Source organism: Xenopus laevis, chromosome 1S, assembly GCF_017654675.1.
Source record: "Xenopus laevis strain J_2021 chromosome 1S, Xenopus_laevis_v10.1, whole genome shotgun sequence".
In the NCBI taxonomy this organism is placed as follows: Eukaryota; Metazoa; Chordata; class Amphibia; order Anura; family Pipidae; genus Xenopus; species Xenopus laevis.
In genome coordinates, this window is record NC_054372.1 from 33,250,033 (window position 1) to 33,271,855 (window position 21,823).

General features: G+C 41.7%; 1 protein-coding gene across 1 annotated transcript in view; it reads right to left on the reverse strand.

Moving 5' to 3' along the window:
* The window catches only part of LOC108706614 (protein FAM149A), a 45,228-nt gene extending 24,355 nt beyond the window's left edge, over positions 1-20,873 (reverse strand). The window contains exon 1 of the mRNA XM_018243178.2: positions 19,960-20,873. Within this exon, the coding sequence (XP_018098667.1) occupies positions 19,960-20,567 (608 nt within the window). The 5' untranslated portion in view covers positions 20,568-20,873. The remainder of the gene's footprint in view (positions 1-19,959) is intronic.
* Positions 20,874-21,823: the final 950 nt, after the last annotated feature.

The following is a 21,823-nucleotide window of genomic DNA, read 5'->3' on the forward strand; positions in this document are numbered from 1 at the left end:
TTCTCCCAAGAGAATTGCTTATCTTAAATAGTTAAAATTGTATCTTTGCTCATCTTAAATTGTTACAAAGTGTAGATGCTAAATGTTCTGGGTCTCTGCCAAAAAGCCTCTTATTTAATTAAGTTTCAGAAACAATGTATATTTTTCTGGTGTCAGAGCAGGAGATCAAAGAGAAACTTGGGACATTTCAGTAGGAAACTCGGGACTGTGGGCTAAACTGTCAAAATCGGGACTGCCCAGCTCCAGCAGAAAACAGGGCAGTTGAGATATATGCAAATGCTACCTGTCGATTGGTTACTATAGGTGACTAGACCTATAACATACTTTGCTTTTTTTAATTATATTACCCTGTCTATCCCCTGTTGTCTACCAGAGGTCACCACTGACCATGAACATGTGATGTGTTGGATAATTGGCTCAATGGCACTGGTGTGAGCAGTTATTTACATAAATTAAAAAGATGTGTAAAAATATACCTAATTATGTATCATAGACAGCACCATTCAAGGGTTTCTTTTCTTTAAAACGCCTTTATTGAGACATGGGCTCTGACCCAGACAATCGGCAACTGGGTCACAGCCCATGTCTCAATAAAGAAAAGAAACCCGTGAATGGCGCTGTCTATGATACATAATTCAATGAACAAGTTGGAGGTGGAAACGGTGGGACTTGCACCAGATTGAAGCGAATTGGAAGGGATAGGTGCTGACTTAATACCTTGTTAAAAATGTACTTATAAATATATCTACATGTGTGTGTGTGTCTTGTTTATTTAGAGGGCTTGCTGATATATACGTAAAAAATGTTTGTAATAACATTACGTTTCTATGCAAAGAACAATAAATTCACTGATTAGGACAGTAGGTGTCACTGTTTAAGCATAAATAATCCTCATAGCATGTGAACATTCCAACCGTTTGCTTCTAATAAAGCTCATCAGCTGGGTTGGTGGGGCTAATTACCAATGCACAATTTTAATTAATGTGTGTAAAAGTCGTCTTCCTTCCCAGTTTTCAGGGGGTTGGCTCCCTAAAAATAATTTTGCAGTAAAGCTCAGTAATAACGGTTAAAAGGGGCAATTTCCTACATGCTCTGCAGCGGTGTAACTACAGTCGACAGGGCCCCTTCACAAAACATTTTTCACGAGCCGGGCTTAGCCACATACTTTCTGCACATCTCAGGCCCTGGTAGGCCATCCGCCTTCTCTGCCACTCGCTTACATGTCTGCTTGTGTGTACAGGCGCAACTACCCAGCTTGCCAAATTTTCAAGCTGTAGTAGAGTGACTAATATCCATATTAAGGATGCACTGAATCCAGGATTTGGTTCGGGATTCGGCCAGGATTCGGTTCGGGATTCAGCAGGATTCGGATTTGGCTGAATCCATCTGCCCGACCGAACCAAATCCAAATCCTAATTTCCATATGCAAATTAGTCACGGGGAGGGATATTGCATGACTTTTTGTCACAGAACAAGTTCAGGCGACAATTCATTCAGGCGACAATTCTTTCTGGCGAATGGACATTACACCACAAATTCACTAAAATGTGGATTTTACTGAACGTTACCGCTTTCACCAGACTTGCCTTTGCCAGCTCAGACCAGGTGAAGTGCAATACATAGTACATAGAACTTCCTCAATCTTCTGTTACTTACATCATGTTCTGCGAGTGGAAAAAGCATCCAAGTTCAAAAATTGCTGGCGACTTTTCCTTTTATCAGAGTGATACCCTGCAAAATTCCTAACATTTTTTTTGGGATAACCGGTTTCCCCCATACATTTTCTAACATATAGAACATTAACTATACAGTGGGCTCATGTGTAGGGCATGATAACAAATCTATTGTCTTTATTAAAGGGCATGTAAAGTCTAAAAAAAGAATAAGGCTAGAAATGCTGTATTTTGTATACTAAATATAAACATGAACTTACTGCACCACAAGCCTAATCAAACAAATAATTTATGCTTTCAAAGTTGGCTACAGGGGGTCACCATCTTGTAACTTTGTTATACATCTTTGTAAGACTAAGACTGTGCACATGCTCAGTGTGGTCTGGGCTGCTTAGGGATTGTCATAAACAAAGCTGCTTGAGTTCTGCATGGCTGGGAAGTAAGGCGGGGGCTCCCCCTGCTGTTCATAAGTATGATTGTTTCCCTGCTCAGCAGTTAGGGACTGTCTGACAATTCCAAATCCACAGCAGTAAATGAAAGGAGAATTTCACTGCATACAGTCAGGTTTCTTATAAAAACGGTACACATTTTTTAATTAAAGTATATTGGAGATAGGTTTCTTTTTCATTAAAGAAAGTAAAGATGGGATTTTAATTTTTTGCCTTTACATGCCCTTTAAGGTTCCCTGGGTATGTGTAATTAACAGTGGAAATGTAAGGTATTTGCTGCATCATATAACATAACGACGTCCATTCAATTTTAAATTTCCAGCTATATGCAAATTAGCCTGAGCGCAAGACCTCTACCAAATTTGCAATAGGCAGCAATGAACGCTAGCGCATCTTCGCTTTGAATTGCTCGCATTGCCGAAGTAACGATAGTGAAAAGTCGCCAACGTTCGACGAACGGGACGAAACTCCGCATTTTAGTGAATTAACGTTGTCTGAGCGAATTTTCGCCTGGTGAAGTGCAGCGATGGGTGCAAAGCGGTCGCTGGCGACTTTTCACCCTTTAGTGAATCTGCCCCTTAGTGTCTATCTCTGCAAACTCCCCTTTCTTGTTAATTCCTCATTCCCTCACACACCTGCAAAGAGTTATGCTGTCTTCAGATAGGAAATAAATGCTGCTACTGTTTGTATGTGTGTTAACTGTATGCAACATGCTGCTAGGTGTTTCCCTGTATGGGGTTTATTAGGGCGCTTTTGTCACTCCAGTGTTACAAGCCCATAGAAAACATTAGGAAATATCTTGAATAAAGATAAACAAAGCTGGCTGTGCAGAGGTCTCTATGTGGGTTCTCTCCAAGGGAACACGATAATAATGTTTGTTGAAGCTTTAAACTACAACATTGTTAGCTTCTTCCTATTGGATTGCATAAAGCCACTTAATAAACACGATGACCTATTGGTACAAGAGAGGCACCGCACAATGGAAGCAGAAAAATAAGATGACATGTTCATGGAGCACTTGCCAACTGCAAAGCAGAACAAATCATTCACCACATTCAATTGTTATTTATTTAGAGTTGTCAGCCAACAGGAAATCATAACCGCTATCTTGTCCATTTACGTCTCTCGCAAACATGGTATAAAATGTGAATAAGACCTAATGAATGACAGCATTGGATTTCTCTACTACTATTATACACATATACACTTGAGAATTGTGTTTGTTACAGGGGAATACCAATGCTGTTATAGTTTTATGGTTTCTCACCGTACAGTCTTCAACTGGCCCTGCTCCTCACTTGTCCTCCCTGTCGAGGAAAAAGATCAACTTGGTTGATCCGATCCCAGGGTGACTTTACTTTCAGTCCACAGTATCATCACTCTAGTTTATTTGGGTCAAGATCAAGTTATGCGATTTGTGTGTTTTGGTTCTTCCTGTATCTATCTATGGCGAGCAATTCCAGTAGTTGTTAGGGGAGTTTGGGTGTGTTTTCATTATTACACAGCAGCCAAGGTTGCAAGCATGGGGCATGCAAGGGATACCTCTGAGTGCTATAATACTAAGTAAGGAGGATGGAGGGGGAGCACATTATAATGTGCTTTGAAAATGTAAATAAAATTGCATCATTTCTAATTTGCTAAAACAGATGTTTACTCGTACCTCCCAACATTTTGGAAGTTAAAAGAGAGACAACTTTTTTTTTCGCACGTAGAACAGTGAAATTGTTAGACCATGCCCCTTTATGTGGCCGCACCCCCTAATTACCATGTTAATTTTACAAAATTTGGCAGAGTATGAAAGTTTGTAAAAAGAGAAAAGAATACCCCATATATTTCCTTAATAAATTATCAAATGTGTCTTATTGATACTTCGCTTTAAATTAATTGTAGTTGATTATGTAAAAAATAATAATTCATCAATAATCATAATCCATTCACAAGAAAGTGCACTGTGTCTTAATTAAAACTGAATTCATTAAAGAGTTTATTGCTGATAAATAAAAAGGGGCCAATTCATTAACTTCGAGTGAAGTATTCCAAGTAAAAAAACTTCGAATTTCGAAGTGTTTTTTTGGTTACTTCGACCTTCGACTACGACTTCGGATTCAAACTAAAAATCGTTCGACTATGCGACCATTCGATAGTCGAAAAAACTTCGACCCCCTAGTTCGCCACCTAAAAGCTACTGAACCCAATGTTAGCCTATGGAGAAGGTCCCCATAGGCTTGGCTAAGTTTTTATGGTCAAAGGATAATCCTTTGATCGTTGGATTAAAATCCTTCGAATCGTTCGATTCGAAGGATTTAATCGTTCGATCGAAGGATTATTCCTTCGATCGTTCGATCGCAGTTTTTGCGCAAAATCCTTCGACTTTGATATTCGAAGTCGAAGGATTTTCATTCCCAGTCGGATATCGAGGGTTAATTAACCCTCCATATTCGACCCTTGATGCATCTGCCCCAAAGTGTATCAGTGCTTCATTTCATGGAATCTAATTCCCAATAAATTCATTAACCAGTTGTTTTCATAAAAATCAATTTACCACTAAATAAACCCACTACAGGTGTGGGATTTGTTATTTGAAAAACCCATAATCTAGAAAGCTCCGAAGTACTGAAAGGCCGCCTCCCATAGACTCAATTTTATCCAAATAATCCAAATGTTTAAAAACAATTTCCTTTTCTCTGTAATAACAAAACAGTACCTTGTACATGATCCAAACTAACATATAATTAATCCGTATTGAAAGCACAACCATCCCTTTAGGTTTATTTAATGTTTATATGATCTTTCAGTAGACTTAAGGTATGTAGATCCAAATTACGGAAAGACCCATTATCCAGAAAGTCCCAGGTCCCTAGCATTCTGGATAATAGGTCCCATACCTTTAATATTTTTTGGCACCAATATGGATTAATGCAACTTAATTACCATTAAGTAAAAAGTTGTGTTCTATTACAGAAAAAAATTTTTGCATTATTTGCTTAAAAATGGACTCTATGGGAGAAGGGCCTCCTGTAACTCAGAGCTGTCTGAAAGTTGGGCTTCCTGAAAAGAGATCCCATATCTGTACCATATACTCTATGATGGTCAAAGAGCTAGATTTGTCTACCTTCAAGAAAATGGCTATTCTAGACTGTTTTTAACAAATCATCAGGCAGTAATTTCAAATTGCAGTGTAAATTTATTTATAGCAGTCATAGCACACTACGGGGGTTATTTATCAAAGCCGAATTTATCTCAACATTTTCTGCTACAAACTCCGATCAAATCCGCTCGGGTTTTTTTGCCATAATTTAATATTAAATTTTCCAGAAAGTTTGTTTCGAGGGCAAAAAATTTGATTTTCACAGTTTTCAGATTTTTCATCTGATTTTCAAGGTTTTTTTTCGGATTTTTCACCCGAAAACTCAGATTTAACCCAAAAACTCTTCTTCTCCCATTTACTTATATGCAACCTCGACAGGTCTGAGATGCTGGTTTTTCTGATTCAGACTTTTCCATCCTCAGGGTTTAATAAATTCAGAAAAATTTGTGATTTTTTTAAAAGTCCGGTTTTATTTAAAAAAAATTATGAATTTTTCGTGATTTTTGCATTAAAGGCAGTAATTTCAAACTGCAGTGTGAATTTATTTATAGCAGTCATAGCACACTACGGGGATTATTTATCAAAGCCGAATTTATCTCAACATTTTCTGCTGCAAACTCCGATCAAATCCGCTCGGTTTTTTGCCCTAATTTAATATTAAATTTTCCAGAAAATTTGGTTCACGGGAAAAAAAATTTGATTTTCACAATTTTCGCATTTTTCATCAGATTTTCAAGATTTTTGTTGGATTTTTCACTGGAAAACTCAGATTTTTGCCCAAAAACTCCAAAAACGTTGGGGTATTGTACGAAACCCAGTGCACATCAAAAATCATTGGGACTTCTCCCATTTACTTATATGCAACCTCAACAGGTCTGAGATGCTGGACTTTTCCATCCTCAGGGTTTAATAAATTCCGAAAAATGTGTGATTTTTTAAAAGTCCAATTTTATTAAAAAAATTATGAATTTTACGTGATTTTTGCATTTGGAGTTTAGTAAATAACCACCTACATGTTCTGGCTGAGCCATTTACTAAAAATTTCCAAAATTAAACTGGAAGTTTTTCAGAATACAGGACAGAGACTGGGAGCTAACTGCTCTATTTCTGTTACACTGTTTTTAAATTCTCATTAATCACTTTCTGTACCTAGCTTCTTCTTGTAAAGCCCTAATAAAGTAATCTATACAGTGTACAACCTCGGCATCATACATTTTAATTTTAAAAAATGCAGGACCTTATTAAAGTAACAACATTTATGTTCAGTGCTATATTTGGCAGGTCATTAGCCTGTACTAATTTTCTCTTTTTATGCTCTCCGCCATTTGAATATTTTATTTATACTGTAAATACCTGTATTGTTATTCCAGAAAAGCCAAAGACACTGAAAAAGCAATAAGATACCATTCTGAACGAGGAAAGCCTACACCGATCCGCTAACATTTTTTTAATTAGCTCTTCCATTTTCAAGAAGCAAAATTAAATATTGAACACTACAGACTTGACATTCGCCAAGACTTAAGTATATGCCTAGATCATATCTCTTTCACTCTCAGATTCTCGTTAGGGGATCGACAGGTCACCTGTTTAGATCTCACAGAAACATTTTAATGTGAAAGTATCTACAGTATTCTTTCCGGGAACAAGTCACGCAGGGTTTTTTTCCAGGGAATGAAAGGGGATCTGCCTTCTTTATACAACAAAGCTGCTTCTCTTGAAGTAAATAGGTTTCTCAAAAGGGAGTAGCTACAGCAGTGATCCCCAACCAGTAGCTCGTGAGCAACATGTTGCTCTTTGACCCCTTGGATGTTGCTCCCAGTGGCCTCCAAGCAGGTGCTTATTTTTAGAATTCCTGGCTTAAAGGCAAGCTTTTAAAAACATGGATACAGCCAAACAGAGATTCCTATTGGCTGCAAGTCCACATAAGTGCTACCAATACCCAATCACAGCCCTTATTTGGAATCTGCGGGAACTTTTTGCATGCTTGTGTTGCTCTCCAACATTATTTTATACTTGAGTGTGGCTCATGGGTAAAAAATGGTTGGAGACCTCTGAGCTACAGTATAACCCCTAGACTGTAAGCTTGAGTGATCAGAGTGCCATATTACAATGTGCCAACAGCTCACAGATATGTAGGGTTGCCACCTTTTCTGGAAAAAAATACCGGCCTTCCTATATATTTATCTTTTTTACCTATTAATAATATTGGGATCAACAATCACCGGCCAGGTGGCAACCCTACAGGTATGGGATGCATTATCTGGAAGCACATTATCCAGAAAGCTCAGAATTACGGAAAGGCTGTCTCCCATTGACTCCATTTTAAGCAAATAATACATTTTTTTAAAAATGATTTCCTATTTCTCTGTAATAGTAAAATAATATCTTGTACTTGATCCAAAATAAGACATACTTATTCCTTACTGGAGGCAAAACAATCCTATAGTGTTTTTATCTAATGTAAAAATTATTTTTAGTAGACTAAAATACGAAAGTTGCTTTATCCAGAAAAACGCAGGCCCCAGGCATTTTGGATAACAGGTACCATACCTGAACTATCTAGTGAAATATATAAGCTTTTTCTTGCTGATGTCAGGCTGCAAGTTGGGCATCAAACAGATTTTTTTATATTCAATTTTAAATTCTGACATGGGGCTAGACATTTTGTCAATTTCCCAGCTGCCCCTGGTCATGTGACTTGTGCCTGCAATTTAGGAGAGAAATGCTTTCTGGCAGGCTGCTGTTTTTCCTTCTCAATGTAACTGAATGTGTCTCAGTGGGACATGGGTTTTTACTATTGAGTGTTGTTCTTAGATCTACCAGGCAGCTGTTCTCTTGTGTTAGGGAGCTGCTATCTGGTTACCTTCCCATTGTTCTTTTGTTTGGCTGCTGGGGGGGGGGAGGGAGGGGGATGATATCACTCCAACTTGCAGTACAGCAGTAAAGAGTGATTGAAGTTTATCAGAGCACAAGTCACATGACTTGGGGCAGCTGGGAAATTCACAATATGTCTAGCCCCCATGTCAGATTTCAAAATTGAATAAAAAAAAGTCAGTTTGCTCTTTTGAGAAATGGATTTCAGTGTAGAATTCTGCTGGAGCAGCACTATTAACTGATTCATTTTGGAAAAAAAATTTTTTCCCATGACAGTATCCCTTTAAGGAGGGTTATAAAAAGGAATTTATAGACAAAAGCACAGCCCGGGGGTTACTGTGGACAGACTGCTGAAACAACAGCAAGGATGTTGTAGCTACACAACATATACTGTATATCCCTTCCCTAGTAGAATACCTTTGAATAAAAGGACTGTCATTAGGACAAAAGAACTGCATAACTTCACCTCACTTGCGTGTTTTTGCTGTAACTAATGAAGCAGGCTACTTAGAAAAAGAGGAGTAGTAAAAACAAAGCTAAAACAATGCTACATCCTGAAAAGTCTCCCAGTCAGCCACACGGAACTACTAGTAGCAGCTACTTGTTATGGCTACAAAATATTAGAATTGCCTCTGCTAAAACACAAATATGGGCCTATTTATTAAACCTCACATTTTATGGTTGACCATTTGAAGGGGTAAAAATTTTAGAGTAAAAAAATACTCGAATTTTTTTGAGATTTATTATGCTCTGAAGCTGTTAAAAATTAAAATCTAAAAATATTCCAGCTAAAACCTGTCAAAATCACGTAGAAGTCAATGGCAGATAGTCCCTTTAACAATTGGAACATGTTTCAGGCTGTTTGTGCTGGTTTTCCATTTGATAATCCAATAAATTTGAGTTTTCGGGGCAACAATTCGATAAATTCAAGTTTTTGGAGCGATAATTCTAAAAATTCGCATGATGCAAATTGACACTCAATTTTGTAGTGACTTTTTGTTGCACCAATCTTTTTGGGAATAATTATTAGTAAATTATGGAGATTCGGGGTTTGGAAGTGTGGAAAGTTTAATAAGAAAAAGTTGAGTTTTAGTAATTAACCCCAGTAGAGTCTAGGCACATCCAATTATCCCTATTGTCTATTTTGTAGCCATGACCAAGTTGCTGCTACTAGTATCTCTGTGTGTCTTCACCCTTAAAGGTTTCTAGGAAGGATATCTTAGCACTAATAATGTATATCTACAAGGGTTTTGACTATGAGATCAGTAAAATGTCCCTGATATAGGAGTGCTGTTTACCACCCATTGGTTTACCCTTAGATATCATCTGTGTTACATGTTTAATTGACACTGACATATTCCTTGAGTATATTTTCCAAGATGCACACTCTCAGAATTAGCATCATTTTGAAGGTAAACGACCTTATAGTCTGCTTAGTATGCCCAGCAATTGATAAAAGATAACCTACTGCTAGAAGAAACTGCAACCACTTCAAGGGGTTGTTTACCTTCAAACACTTTTTTCAGTTCAGTTGGTTTCAGATGGTTCGCCAGAAATAAATACTTTTTCCAGTAACTTTCTGTTTTATGTTTGTGACCATTTCTCTAATATTACGTCTTTGTAGTGAAAGATGTATAGGTAGTTTGCAGGTTGCAGTATTGATATATACTGTATATATGGTAGATGCCTATACCCTATATTAAGAATTTAGAAGGCTACGATAAGCAGTTTTCCGTTGTAGGACTTAAAGGGATACTGTCATGGGAAAAAAAACATTTTTTCAAAATGAATCAGTTAATAGTGCTGCTCCAGCAGAATTCTGCACTGAAATCTATTTCTCAAAAGAGCAAACAGATTTTTTTATATTCAATTTTGAAATCTGACATGGGGCTAGAAATATTGTCAATTTCCCAGCTGCCCCAAGTCATGTGACACATTTGTTCATTCATGTCAATGACAATGCTACCTTTTGTGAACCCATTCTCCTTATGTTTTCTTCTTTTTGGCTGATAAAAGCAACTGACTTTGCCCTTCCAGGCCAAGCTTGGCCCATGTATGATGCCTTTCCAATAGCCTGCCTAACTGATAACTGACAGAAAAGCATATTGATACCTATTGTGTCAAGTAGTGGGACTCCAAAAGGCCTACAGTATCAGCCTTTTGTTGACATTTGAGCCAAACAATGGTTTCAGCCTATTTTGGCCAAACTCATGGGTGGCCAAATAAAGAAAAATCCACTTTTTTGGCAAACATATGACCGGATTTAGTATCTAGATACAATATCTTTGGTGTCTTATGATAAATCTCTGTACATGAGAAAATCAAGGCATTGCCCGCTATAACAAGTTCTGCTTACAGCCCACACCACCCTGTGGTTTGCTAGGCAATATTCTTTTACAGCTTCTTCTTGGGAGTTTACATGGTGTAACACAATAGGGGGCAAATTCACTAACCTCTGAAAATTCGCCAGCGACGGTTTCGCTCACATTGACACACTTTGCCAGGCAAAAATTCCCCAGGACAACGCTAATTCACTAAAATGCGAAGTTGCGTCTAGGGCGCCGAACGATGGCGAAGTTTCGCTAGTGTTAATTCAGTGAGCAAAGCGAAGTTGCGCTAGCGTTGGATAATTTGCATACTGCGGGGAGTTAAATTTCAATGGAGATATATGTTGCAGCAAATACATTACACTACACAAGCCCAGGAAACCTTAATGAAATAAAATAAAGTTGTTATATTGCCCTACACATGAGCCCAGTATATAGTTTATTTGCAGGCCTGGATTTTTGGAAAGGCCACCTAGGCCCGGGCCTAGGGCGGCAGGATTTTAGGGGGGCGGTATGCTGCCCAACCACACCCACATTGGGTCAAAAACACAGGTGATGCGCCAATTCCCATTGCTCCGGTCAGTGGCGTAACTAGTTGTTACTGGGCCCCATAGCAAATTCAATTTAGGGCCCCAAAATATTTATAAGTTGGCCTATTTTACCAAGATATATTAAAATTGCTAATTAATTAGGGTCTCACTGGGCCCCCTACATTCCTGGGCCCCCCTGCAACCGCAGGGTCTGCTTCCTCTATAGTTACGCCCCTGGCTCCGGTCCAGATGATGAAAATATGCACGAATAAAGGGGAGGGGACAGGGGTGACGAGCGACAGTGGGCCTAGGGGCGCCCACTAGAGATGTCGCGAACTGTTCGCCGGCGAACTTGTTCGCGCGAACATCGGGTGTTCGCGCTCGCCGGAAGTTCGCGAACGTCGCGCGACGTTCGCCATTTTGGGTTCGCCATTGTTGGCGCTTTTTTTTGCCCTCTCACCCCAGACCAGCAGGTACATGGCAGCCAATCAGGAAGCTCTCCCCTGGACCACTCCCCTTCCCTATAAAAACCGAAGCCCTGCAGCGTTTTTTCACTCTGCCTGTGTGTGCTGAAGAGATAGTGTAGGGAGAGAGCTGCTGCCTGTTAGTGATTTCAGGGACAGTTGAAAGTTTGCTGGCTAGTAATCGTTTTGATACTGCTCTGTTATTGGAGGGACAGAAGTCTGCAGGGGTTTGAGGGACATTTTAGCTTAGGTAGCTTTGCTGGCTAGTAATCTACCTTCTACTGCAGTGCTCTGTATGTAGCTGCAGTGGGCAGCTGTCCTGCTTCTGATCTCATCTGCTGACTGCTGCAATAACAGTAGTCCTTGTAAGGACTGCTTTTATTTATTTTTTTGTTGTTTTACTACTACTACTACTACTACTACTATAAGAGCCCAGTGCTATTAGTCTAGCAGTGTTGGGGAGTGGGACTGGTGTGCTAATCTGCTGCTCCTAGTAGTTCAGCAGCACCAACTTTAATTTTTTTTTTTTAATATTCATTTTTTTTTATTTTACTTTTTTTTATTTTACTACCGCTGTAGTAGTGTATAAGTTGACCTTTTAGGCATTATTTGCCCTGTAGGCATTATTTGCACACTGTTTTCTTCAACCCGCCATCGAGCTGTGTGACCTTGTTCCCATTCTGTCTAAATATCCATAATATTACCGTCTCCAGAAAAAACACCGGAGTCACTTTTTTCAAGCAGCATTCATATATTTTACGTAATCCGTATCCACCGCTGTAGTAGTGTATACGTTGGCCTTGTAGGCATTATTTGCACACTGTTTTCTTCAACCCGCCATCGAGCTGTGTGACCTTGTTCCCATTCTGTCTAAATATCCATAATATTACCGTCTCCAGAAAAAACACCGGAGTCACTTTTTTCAAGCAGCATTCACATATTTTACGTAATCCGTATCCACCGCTGTAGTAGTGTATACGTTGGCCTTGTAGGCATTATTTGCACACTGTTTTCTTCAACCCGCCATCGAGCTGTGTGACCTTGTTCCCATTCTGTCTAAATATCCATAATATTACCGTCTCCAGAAAAAACACCGGAGTCACTTTTTTCAAGCAGCATTCATATATTTTACGTAATCCGTATCCACCGCTGTAGTAGTGTATACGTTGGCCTTGTAGGCATTATTTGCACACTGTTTTCTTCAACCCGCCATCGAGCTGTGTGACCTTGTTCCCATTCTGTCTAAATATCCATAATATTACCGTCTCCAGAAAAAACACCGGAGTCACTTTTTTCAAGCAGCATTCATATATTTTACGTAATCCGTATCCACCGCTGTAGTAGTGTATACGTTGGCCTTGTAGGCATTATTTGCACACTGTTTTCTTCAACCCGCCTTCGAGCTGTGTGACCTTGTTCCCATTCTGTCTAAATATCCATAATATTACCGTCTCCAGAAAAAACACCGGAGTCACTTTTTTCAAGCAGCATTCATATATTTTACGTAATCCGTATCCACCGCTGTAGTAGTGTATACGTTGGCCTTGTAGGCATTATTTGCACACTGTTTTCTTCAACCCGCCATCGAGCTGTGTGACCTTGTTCCCATTCTGTCTAAATATCCATAATATTACCGTCTCCAGAAAAAACACCGGAGTCACTTTTTTCAAGCAGCATTCATATATTTTACGTAATCCGTATCCACCGCTGTAGTAGTGTATACGTTGGCCTTGTAGGCATTATTTGCACACTGTTTTCTTCAACCCGCCATCGAGCTGTGTGAGCTTGTTCACATTTTGTCTAAATATTGATAATATTATCGTCTCTAGAAAAACCACTTGAGTTACTTTTTTTCAAGCAGCATTCATATATTTTACGTAATCCGTATCCACCGCTGTAGTAGTGTATACGTTGGCCTTGTAGGCATTATTTGCACACTGTTTTCTTCAACCCGCCATCGAGCTGTGTGACCTTGTTCCCATTCTGTCTAAATATCCATAATATTACCGTCTCCAGAAAAAACACCGGAGTCACTTTTTTCAAGCAGCATTCACATATTTTACGTAATCCGTATCCACCGCTGTAGTAGTGTATACGTTGGCCTTGTAGGCATTATTTGCACACTGTTTTCTTCAACCCGCCATCGAGCTGTGTGACCTTGTTCCCATTCTGTCTAAATATCCATAATATTACCGTCTCCAGAAAAAACACCGGAGTCACTTTTTTCAAGCAGCATTCATATATTTTACGTAATCCGTATCCACCGCTGTAGTAGTGTATACGTTGGCCTTGTAGGCATTATTTGCACACTGTTTTCTTCAACCCGCCATCGAGCTGTGTGAGCTTGTTCACATTTTGTCTAAATATTGATAATATTATCGTCTCTAGAAAAACCACTTGAGTTACTTTTTTTCAAGCAGCATTCATATATTTTACGTAATCCGTATCCACCGCTGTAGTAGTGTATACGTTGACCTTGTAGGCATTATTTGCACACTGTTTTCTTCAACCCGCCATCGAGCTGTGTGACCTTGTTCACATTTTGTCTAAATATTGATAATATTATCGTCTCTAGAAAAACCACTTGAGTTACTTTTTTTCAAGAAGCATTCATATATTTTACGTAATCCGTATCCACCGCTGTAGTAGTGTATACGTTGACTTTGTAGGCATTATTTGCACAGTGTTTTCTTCAACCCGCCATCTAGCTGTGTGTATTATCGTTTCCAGAAAAACCAACTGAGTTTTTGTTGTTGTTGTTGTTTTTTTAAAAATAATGCCAGGCAAAGGCAGGCCGCCACGCAGAGGCCGTGCTAGGGGCCGTGCTGCTATGCAATCCTGTGGCCCTAGCAAATTGCCCAGTTTTAAAAAGCCAATGACCCTGAACTCCCAAAATGCTGAAGAGGTAGTTGACTGGCTTACACAGCACACCCCATCCTCTACCGTTTCTAACTTTACCACAACATCCTCCTCATCCTCCACTGCTATGGCCACCCCACGTAACACTTCCTCCACCACCGGTGCCCCTTCTTCACTGGGGTCAGAGGAGTTATTTTCCAATGAGTTTCTTGAACTGAGTAATGCGCAACCATTATTGCCAGAAGAAGATGAAGGAGATGAGGACCTTACACCAGATTTAATTCTGGCAGAGAACACGATAGAGATGGACATAATGAGTGATGAGGAGGAGGTCCCCGCTGCTGCTTCCTTCTGTGATGTGTCAGAAGAAATTGATGCATCTGAGGAGAATGATGATGAGGAGATTGATGTTTTGTGGGTGCCTAGTAGAAGAGAGCAAGAGGAGGGTAGTTCAGATGGAGAGACGGAGAGTCAGAGAGGCAGTAGGAGAATAAGACTTAGAAGAAGCAGGGAGGACAGCCCGCAGGGATCAGTAGGGCAACAGCATGTATCGGCACCTGTGTTCAGCCGGCCAACGCACCCGCCATTGCCGCCAATACCGCAAACTCCGCCAACTTCTACTGTTACCGCCAGATCGCACACTTCCAAAAAGTCAGCAGTGTGGGATTTTTTTAATGTGTGTGCCTCTGACAAAAGCATTGTAATTTGCAATGAGTGCAGTCAGAAACTGAGCCTTGGTAAGCCCAACAGCCACATAGGTACAACTTCTATGCGAAGGCACATGAGCGGCAAGCACAAAGCACTTTGGGAGCAACACCTCAAAGGCAACAGGCAAACTAAAAGCCACACTCCTTCTGGTCCAGCATCTTACTGCTCTACCTCTGCTCTCCTTGACCCGTCTGAACCACCCTCCACTCCGCCTTCCACCTTGACCACCTGTTCCCATTCCCAGTCATCTGCCACCAGCCAAGTTTCTGTGAAGGCCATGTTTGAGCGTAAGAAGCCAATGTCTGACTGTCACCCCCTTGCCCGGCGTCTGACAGCTGGCTTGTCTGCACTCTTAGCCCGCCAGCTTTTACCATACCAGCTGGTGGACTCTGAGGCCTTCCGCAAATTTGTAGCAATTGGGACACCGCAGTGGAAGGTACCCAGCCGCAATTTTTTTTCTAAAAAGGGAATACCACACCTGTACCAACATGTGCAGAGCCAAGTTACCGCATCTCTGTCACTTAGTGTTGGGCCAAAGGTCCATATGACTACTGACGCATGGTCCTCCAAGCATGGTCAGGGCAGGTATGTCACCTACACTGCCCACTGGGTGAACTTGGTAATGGCTGGGAAGCAGGGAATGGGTAGCTCAACAACAACAGTGGAGTTGGTGTCACCGCCACGGATTGCACGCGGTTCTGCCACCACCTCTACTCCTCCATCGCTCTCTACCTCGTCTTCTTCTTCTTCTTACTCTGCTGCTGGGTCCTCCTTCTCCTCCTCCACACCTGTGCACCCCCAGCTCCCCCTAGGCTATTCGACGTGCCAGGTACGCCGTTGTCACGCTGTCTTGGGGATGACGTGCCTGGAAAGCAAAAACCATACCGGATCTGTACTCCTGTCATCTCTGCAGTCACAGGCCGATCGGTGGCTGACCCCACACCAACTGCAGATCGGAAAAGTGGTGTGTGACAATGGAAGCAATCTGTTGGCAGCGTTGAGACTAGGCAATTTAACACATGTGCCCTGCATGGCACATGTGTTAAATTTAATAGTCCAACGTTTTGTCTCCAAGTACCCAGGATTCCAGGACGTTCTCACCCAGTCCAGAAAGGTGTCGGCCCATTTCAGACGTTCCTACACAGCCATGGCACGCCTTGCTGACATTCAGCAGCGCTACAACATGCCAGTCAGGCGTTTGATTTCTGACAGCCAGACTCGCTGGAATTCAACGCTCCTTATGTTGGAACGTCTGCTGCAACAACAAAGGGCCGTCAACGAGTACCTTTTTGAACTGGGTGGTAGGACTGGATCTGCACAGCTGGGGATTTTTTTCCCCCGTTACTGGGTGCTTATGCGCGATGCCTGCAGGCTCATGCGACCTTTTGAAGAGGTGACAAATATGGTCAGTCGCACCGAAGGCACCATCAGCGACCTAATACCCTTCGCTTTCTTCCTGGAGCATGCCGTGCGACGAGTGACAGATGAGGCTGTAGACCAGCGTGACGAGGAGCTGGAAGCGCACGATTTCTGGTCGGAATCACCAGAACGAACCCAGGCACCTGCTGCAACGCAGGGAGAGGTGCCAGAAGTGGAGTCAGAGGAGGAAGGTGGCTTTGTGGAGGAGGAGGAGGAGGACCAACAGGAGCAGGCTTCCCAGGGGGCTAGTGGTGACCTTTTGGGGACCCCTGGTCTTGTACGTGGCTGGGGGGAGGAGACCGTGGATGATGCAGTCCTTGATAATGAGGAAGCGGAGATGGATAGCTCTGCATCCAACCTTGTGAGAATGGGGTCTTTCATGCTGTCATGCCTGTTGAAGGACCCCCGTATCAAGAGGCTTAAGGAGAAGGACCTGTACTGGGTCGCAACGCTACTAGACCCTCGGTACAAGCATAAAGTGTCAGAAATGTTACCAACATACCACAAGTCCGAAAAGATGCGGCATTTACAAACCAGCCTGCAAAACATGTTGTACAATGCTTTTAAGGGTGATGTCACTTCAGGAACTCATCAACATTCCAGGGGCAGAGGTGCCAGTAATCCTGCCACGAGCACACCTGCAAGGACAAAGCCCTTTGGCCAGTCTGTAACGTCAGACATGCAAATGTTTTTCTGTCCAAGGCAGCGCCACAACCCTTCTGGATCCACCCTCAAAGAACGCCTCGACCGGCAGGTAGCGGACTACCTGGCATTAACTGCAGATATCGACACTCTGAGGAGCGATGAACCCCTGGACTACTGGGTGCGCAGGCTTGATCTGTGGCCAGAGCTGTCACAATTTGCCATGAACCTCTTGTCTTGCCCAGCCTCAAGTGTGCTCTCAGAAAGGACCTTCAGTGCAGCAGGAGGGATTGTAACTGAGAAGAGAACTCGCCTAGGTCACAAAAGTGTCGATTACCTGACCTTTATTAAAATGAATGAGGGGTGGATCTCGGAGGGTTACTGCACGCCGGAAGACTTGTTCTGACTTCTATGCAGCTGTCCTTCTCTTCAAGCCTCATGACTCCACACACAGCTGTCCTTTAGCGTCCTCCTCCTCCCTCCGCCACCGTTACAAACTAGGGTGCAAACCCTACTGGTTTAATTTTTTCTGGCCTCTGTGCTTCAGTGGCTGCAACCAAAAAAATGCATATTTTCTGCATTTATATGGCATAATTTTTCTGGCCTCTGTGCTTCAGTGGCTGCAACCAAAAAATTTATATTTTCAGCATTTATATGGCATAATTTTTCTGTCAACTGTGCTTCAGTGGCTGCGACCAAAAAAATGCATATTTTCTGCATTTATATGGCATAATTTTTCTGGCCTCTGTGCTTCAGTGGCTGCAACCAAAAAAATTTATATTTTCAGCATTTATATGGCATAATTTTTCTGGCAACTGTGCTTCAGTGGCTGCGACCAAAAAAATGACTATTTTCAGCATTTATATGGCATATTTTTTCTGGCCTCTGTGCTTCAGTGGCTGTGGCCAAAAAAACTGGGCAAACAATGCCTACAAGGTCAACGACGTTGACCTTGTAGGCATTGTTTGCCCAGTTTTTTTGGCCACAGCCACTGAAGCACAGAGGCCAGAAAAAATATGCCATATAAATGCTGAAAATAGTCATTTTTTGCCATACGTTGACTCAACGTATATGGCAAAAAATGACTATTTTCAGCATTTACGTGACATATTTTTTCTGGCAACTGTGCTTCAGTGGCTGCAACCAAAAAAACTGGGCAAACAATGTCTACAAGGTCAACGTATGGCGAAAAATTACTATTTTCAGCATTTATATGGCATATTTTTTCTGGCAACTGTGCTTCAGTGGCTGCGTCCAAAAAAACTGGGCAAACAATGTCTACAAGGTCAACGTATGGCGAAAAATGACTATTTTCAGCATTTATATGGCATATTTTTTCTGGCAACTGTGCTTCAGTGGCTGCGTCCAAAAAAACTGGGCAAACAATGCCTACAAGGTCAACGTATGGCAGTTGTTTAAAGAGAACAGTAGATTACTAGCCAGCAAAGCTACCTAAGCTAAAATGTCCCTCAAATCCCTGCAGACTTCTGTCCCTCCAATACAGAGCAGTATCAAGCAGATTACTAGCCAGCAAACTTACTATCATCTGTCCCTGAAATCACTAACAGCTCTCCCCCTACACTATCTCTTCCAAGCACACACAGGCAGATTTTTCAGATACATTTTTGCCCTTGATCCCCCTCTGGCATGCCACTGTCCAGGTCGTTGCACCCTTTAAACAACTTTAAAATCATTTTTCTGGCCAGAAATGTCTTTTCTAGATGTTAAAGTTCGCCTTCCCATTGAAGTCTATGGGGTTCGCGAACCGTTCGCGAACCGCTCGCATTTTTGCGCAAGTTCGCGAATATGTTCGCGAACTTTTTTTCCGACGTTCGCTACATCCCTAGCGCCCACTATTCAAATCAGGCCCTGTTTATTTGCCATATGTTAGGAAATGTAGGGGAGAAGCCAGGTACCCTATAAAAATGTATGATCTTTTGCAGCTTATCGCCCTGAAATACTGAAGAGTTGCCAGAACTCAACTTTTTTTGAGGAAGTCCTATCTACTCTATTGCACTTCATCTGGTCTGAGGTGGCTAAGGCAAGTCTGGCGCAAGAGGTAACGTTCAGTAAAATCCGCATCTTAGTGGATTTGCGTAGTTACGTCCATTCGCCAGAGCGAAAATTCGCCTGGCATTAGAGTGCAAAGTAGCGTAGCACACTGCAGCATTTTCTCCATAATTCAAGCATTAATGCGGTCTCCAGGGGAAGTTGTTTCTGACAGTTGTTTCAGAGGCAACTTTGCACAGTAGCATTGTATTTTAAACATAATTAAGTCACATTATTATTTTAAGAATTCGAAGTCTTGTAACCGAATCCATCCAATAAAGATTCACAGATAATAAAAGATTTGAGTTTTATAGCCTTCAGCCATCACGATGTATCCAGAGTAAGTATCCCAAATGCACACATGCGATGAGAATTATTAAAATATTAATTTATTAAGGATGTCTTATAACTAGACATGCAGCAGCTGTTAAACTACAGCTCTCTGCCTGTGCCATTTAGGATATACAGTAAATAGGTGTTTTTTTTTTTATCTAGGCCTCTTTATTATATGTGTTAAAACCTTTCAATAAGTACAGTGAACTCATGTATATCTGTGGTTAAGAGCGCAATTTAATTGAATATGCATATTGACATATATATAGCAAATATATATAAAAATTTATATAGCAATAATGATCTATCCGTAGCATGCAATGCAATAATACATGGAGACCCAGCAAAAAGATTCGCATAAGCGAGTTGTACAGAAGTGAAACTGTGCCTACTATTTCCATGCATTACATGTACAATGCAGCAAACTGCTCTATTAATTAAACATGCAGGGACTTTTTCTTTAAATCTGCCATATTTAAACAGAGAAAGAAGGATATAAAGACAGTTATTTACAAAAAAAATGTTTCTGCCATTATGCACTTACCCCTGGCTATGGTGACTTTCTTTATAATCTGTGCTTTCCTCCCCGATATCTGGCAAATTAAACAGCATGGACTTGGTGTTCCATCCAGAAGCAGAGACATCCCGATGAAGCCACGGAGAACGACTGGGGTGGTTGAGCTGCATTGCAGGCATCACTACATTTGCATTTGAGGGAGCTGCACGTACTAGAATGGTATTTGGTGGTGTTGGAGATGTAACTGTAGTTTGTGACCCTAACCCAGATTCTTCATTTGCCTGTTGAGTGGATGCCCCAAAAGAACTGACCCCTAAGTTGGCAGCATGAGGTTTTGTTGCATGGGATGGACTGTTGGGTGTAGAATATCCTGTCAGGTGAGTAGCCAGCGCTTTTCCAGATGGAACGCGAGGCAAAGATGAAGACGAAGATGTTAATGAGCTCAGAAGGTTTCTCGGCGATGGCGGTGCCGGTAGTAAAAGAAAAGATGCTTTCTGAGCCAAAGAACCATTTGTGTTCCCTGAAGCAGAACCCTGAGAAAAAGGACTACTTGAAGGTCCAGGATTAACTGGAGACACAGAAGACTTAAAAATCTTAGCAAAAATAGTACCCAGGTCCAATACAGCCACCTTCATTTCTTAGTGGTGCGACAATTAACATAATAAATTGTGCCAAACTGAGTAATTAAGTGCGCAACCAGGCAAGAATAAGGTCACTGAGAATAGTGCATCCATAGGCTGAATAAGTCCACACAAGAACGGTAACTTAGTACAAGATCCACAGCGCCCAAATCTTATACAATACTGCAAATCAGTGTGGCAGCTGGGAAATCAAAGCCAGACTTACAAGGATCTTCTACATGGAAACCAGCATATAAAATGCCACTGTTTGCTGTGCAAAAGAGAGAAAAGTGCATTATCGGTGCTCCTGGGTGAAGCAGAAAGCAGTGTGTGTTTATGTCTTGATTCAGTGGCTTGGAGCAGCTGACACAGGAGTAGAGGGGCGGGTGGTTGCTATGATAAACAAAAAAGGGAGAGACTTGTAATTGGGCCTTTCAGGCTCTGGGGATGGAATAAGATTAAGTCACTGTATTGTACTCAGGACTGAAGAAAATCTAATTGCAGTGGGAGGGATAGCCTGCTGCTGACTCACAAGGCTTCTTGGGCTATGTGATTTGCTAATGGCAATGTGCTGTAAGGTGATACCGTCCCTTTAACTTTACTCTATGGTGTCACTATGTGAGACAATTGCATTAGCTTCTTATCATTCCAGTCTACACTTTCACCTTCACAATAAAGTAACCTCTCAGCATTTAGGGCAGAGGCATACGTGGAGATTCGGGGAGATTTAGTCACCTGGCAACAAATCGCCTCTTCTTCAGACGACTAATCTCCCCGAACTGCCTCCCTGCCGGCTAGAATATAAACGTGGCCATACACGGAGAGATACACTTGTTTGACGATGTCGCCAAACGAGCGGATCTCTCCCCGATATGCTCACCGTGGGCAATATTGGGCATATCCAATCGTGGGCCCTAGGGCCCAACGATCGGATCCTAACGATGGGTAACGGGTGGTCAGATCGCATCAAAGGACAATGGGATTTTTAGTCCCCTCCGATCGACATCTGGCCGACTTTCGGCTAGATATCAATCGGGGAAGCCTGTCGGAGGGCCCCATACACGGCCCAATAAGCTGCCGACTCGATCTGTCGACAGCTTTTATCGGCCCGTGTACGGCCACCTTAAATCACCGGCAGGATGGCACTCAGAACACTTCATTTTCCGAAGTTGCCTCGCGAGGAAACTTTGGGTGACTTCAGAAAATGAAGCACTCCGAGTGCCATCCTGCCGGCAATTTAGATTCTCTCCGAACTGCCTCCCCTGCGTTCC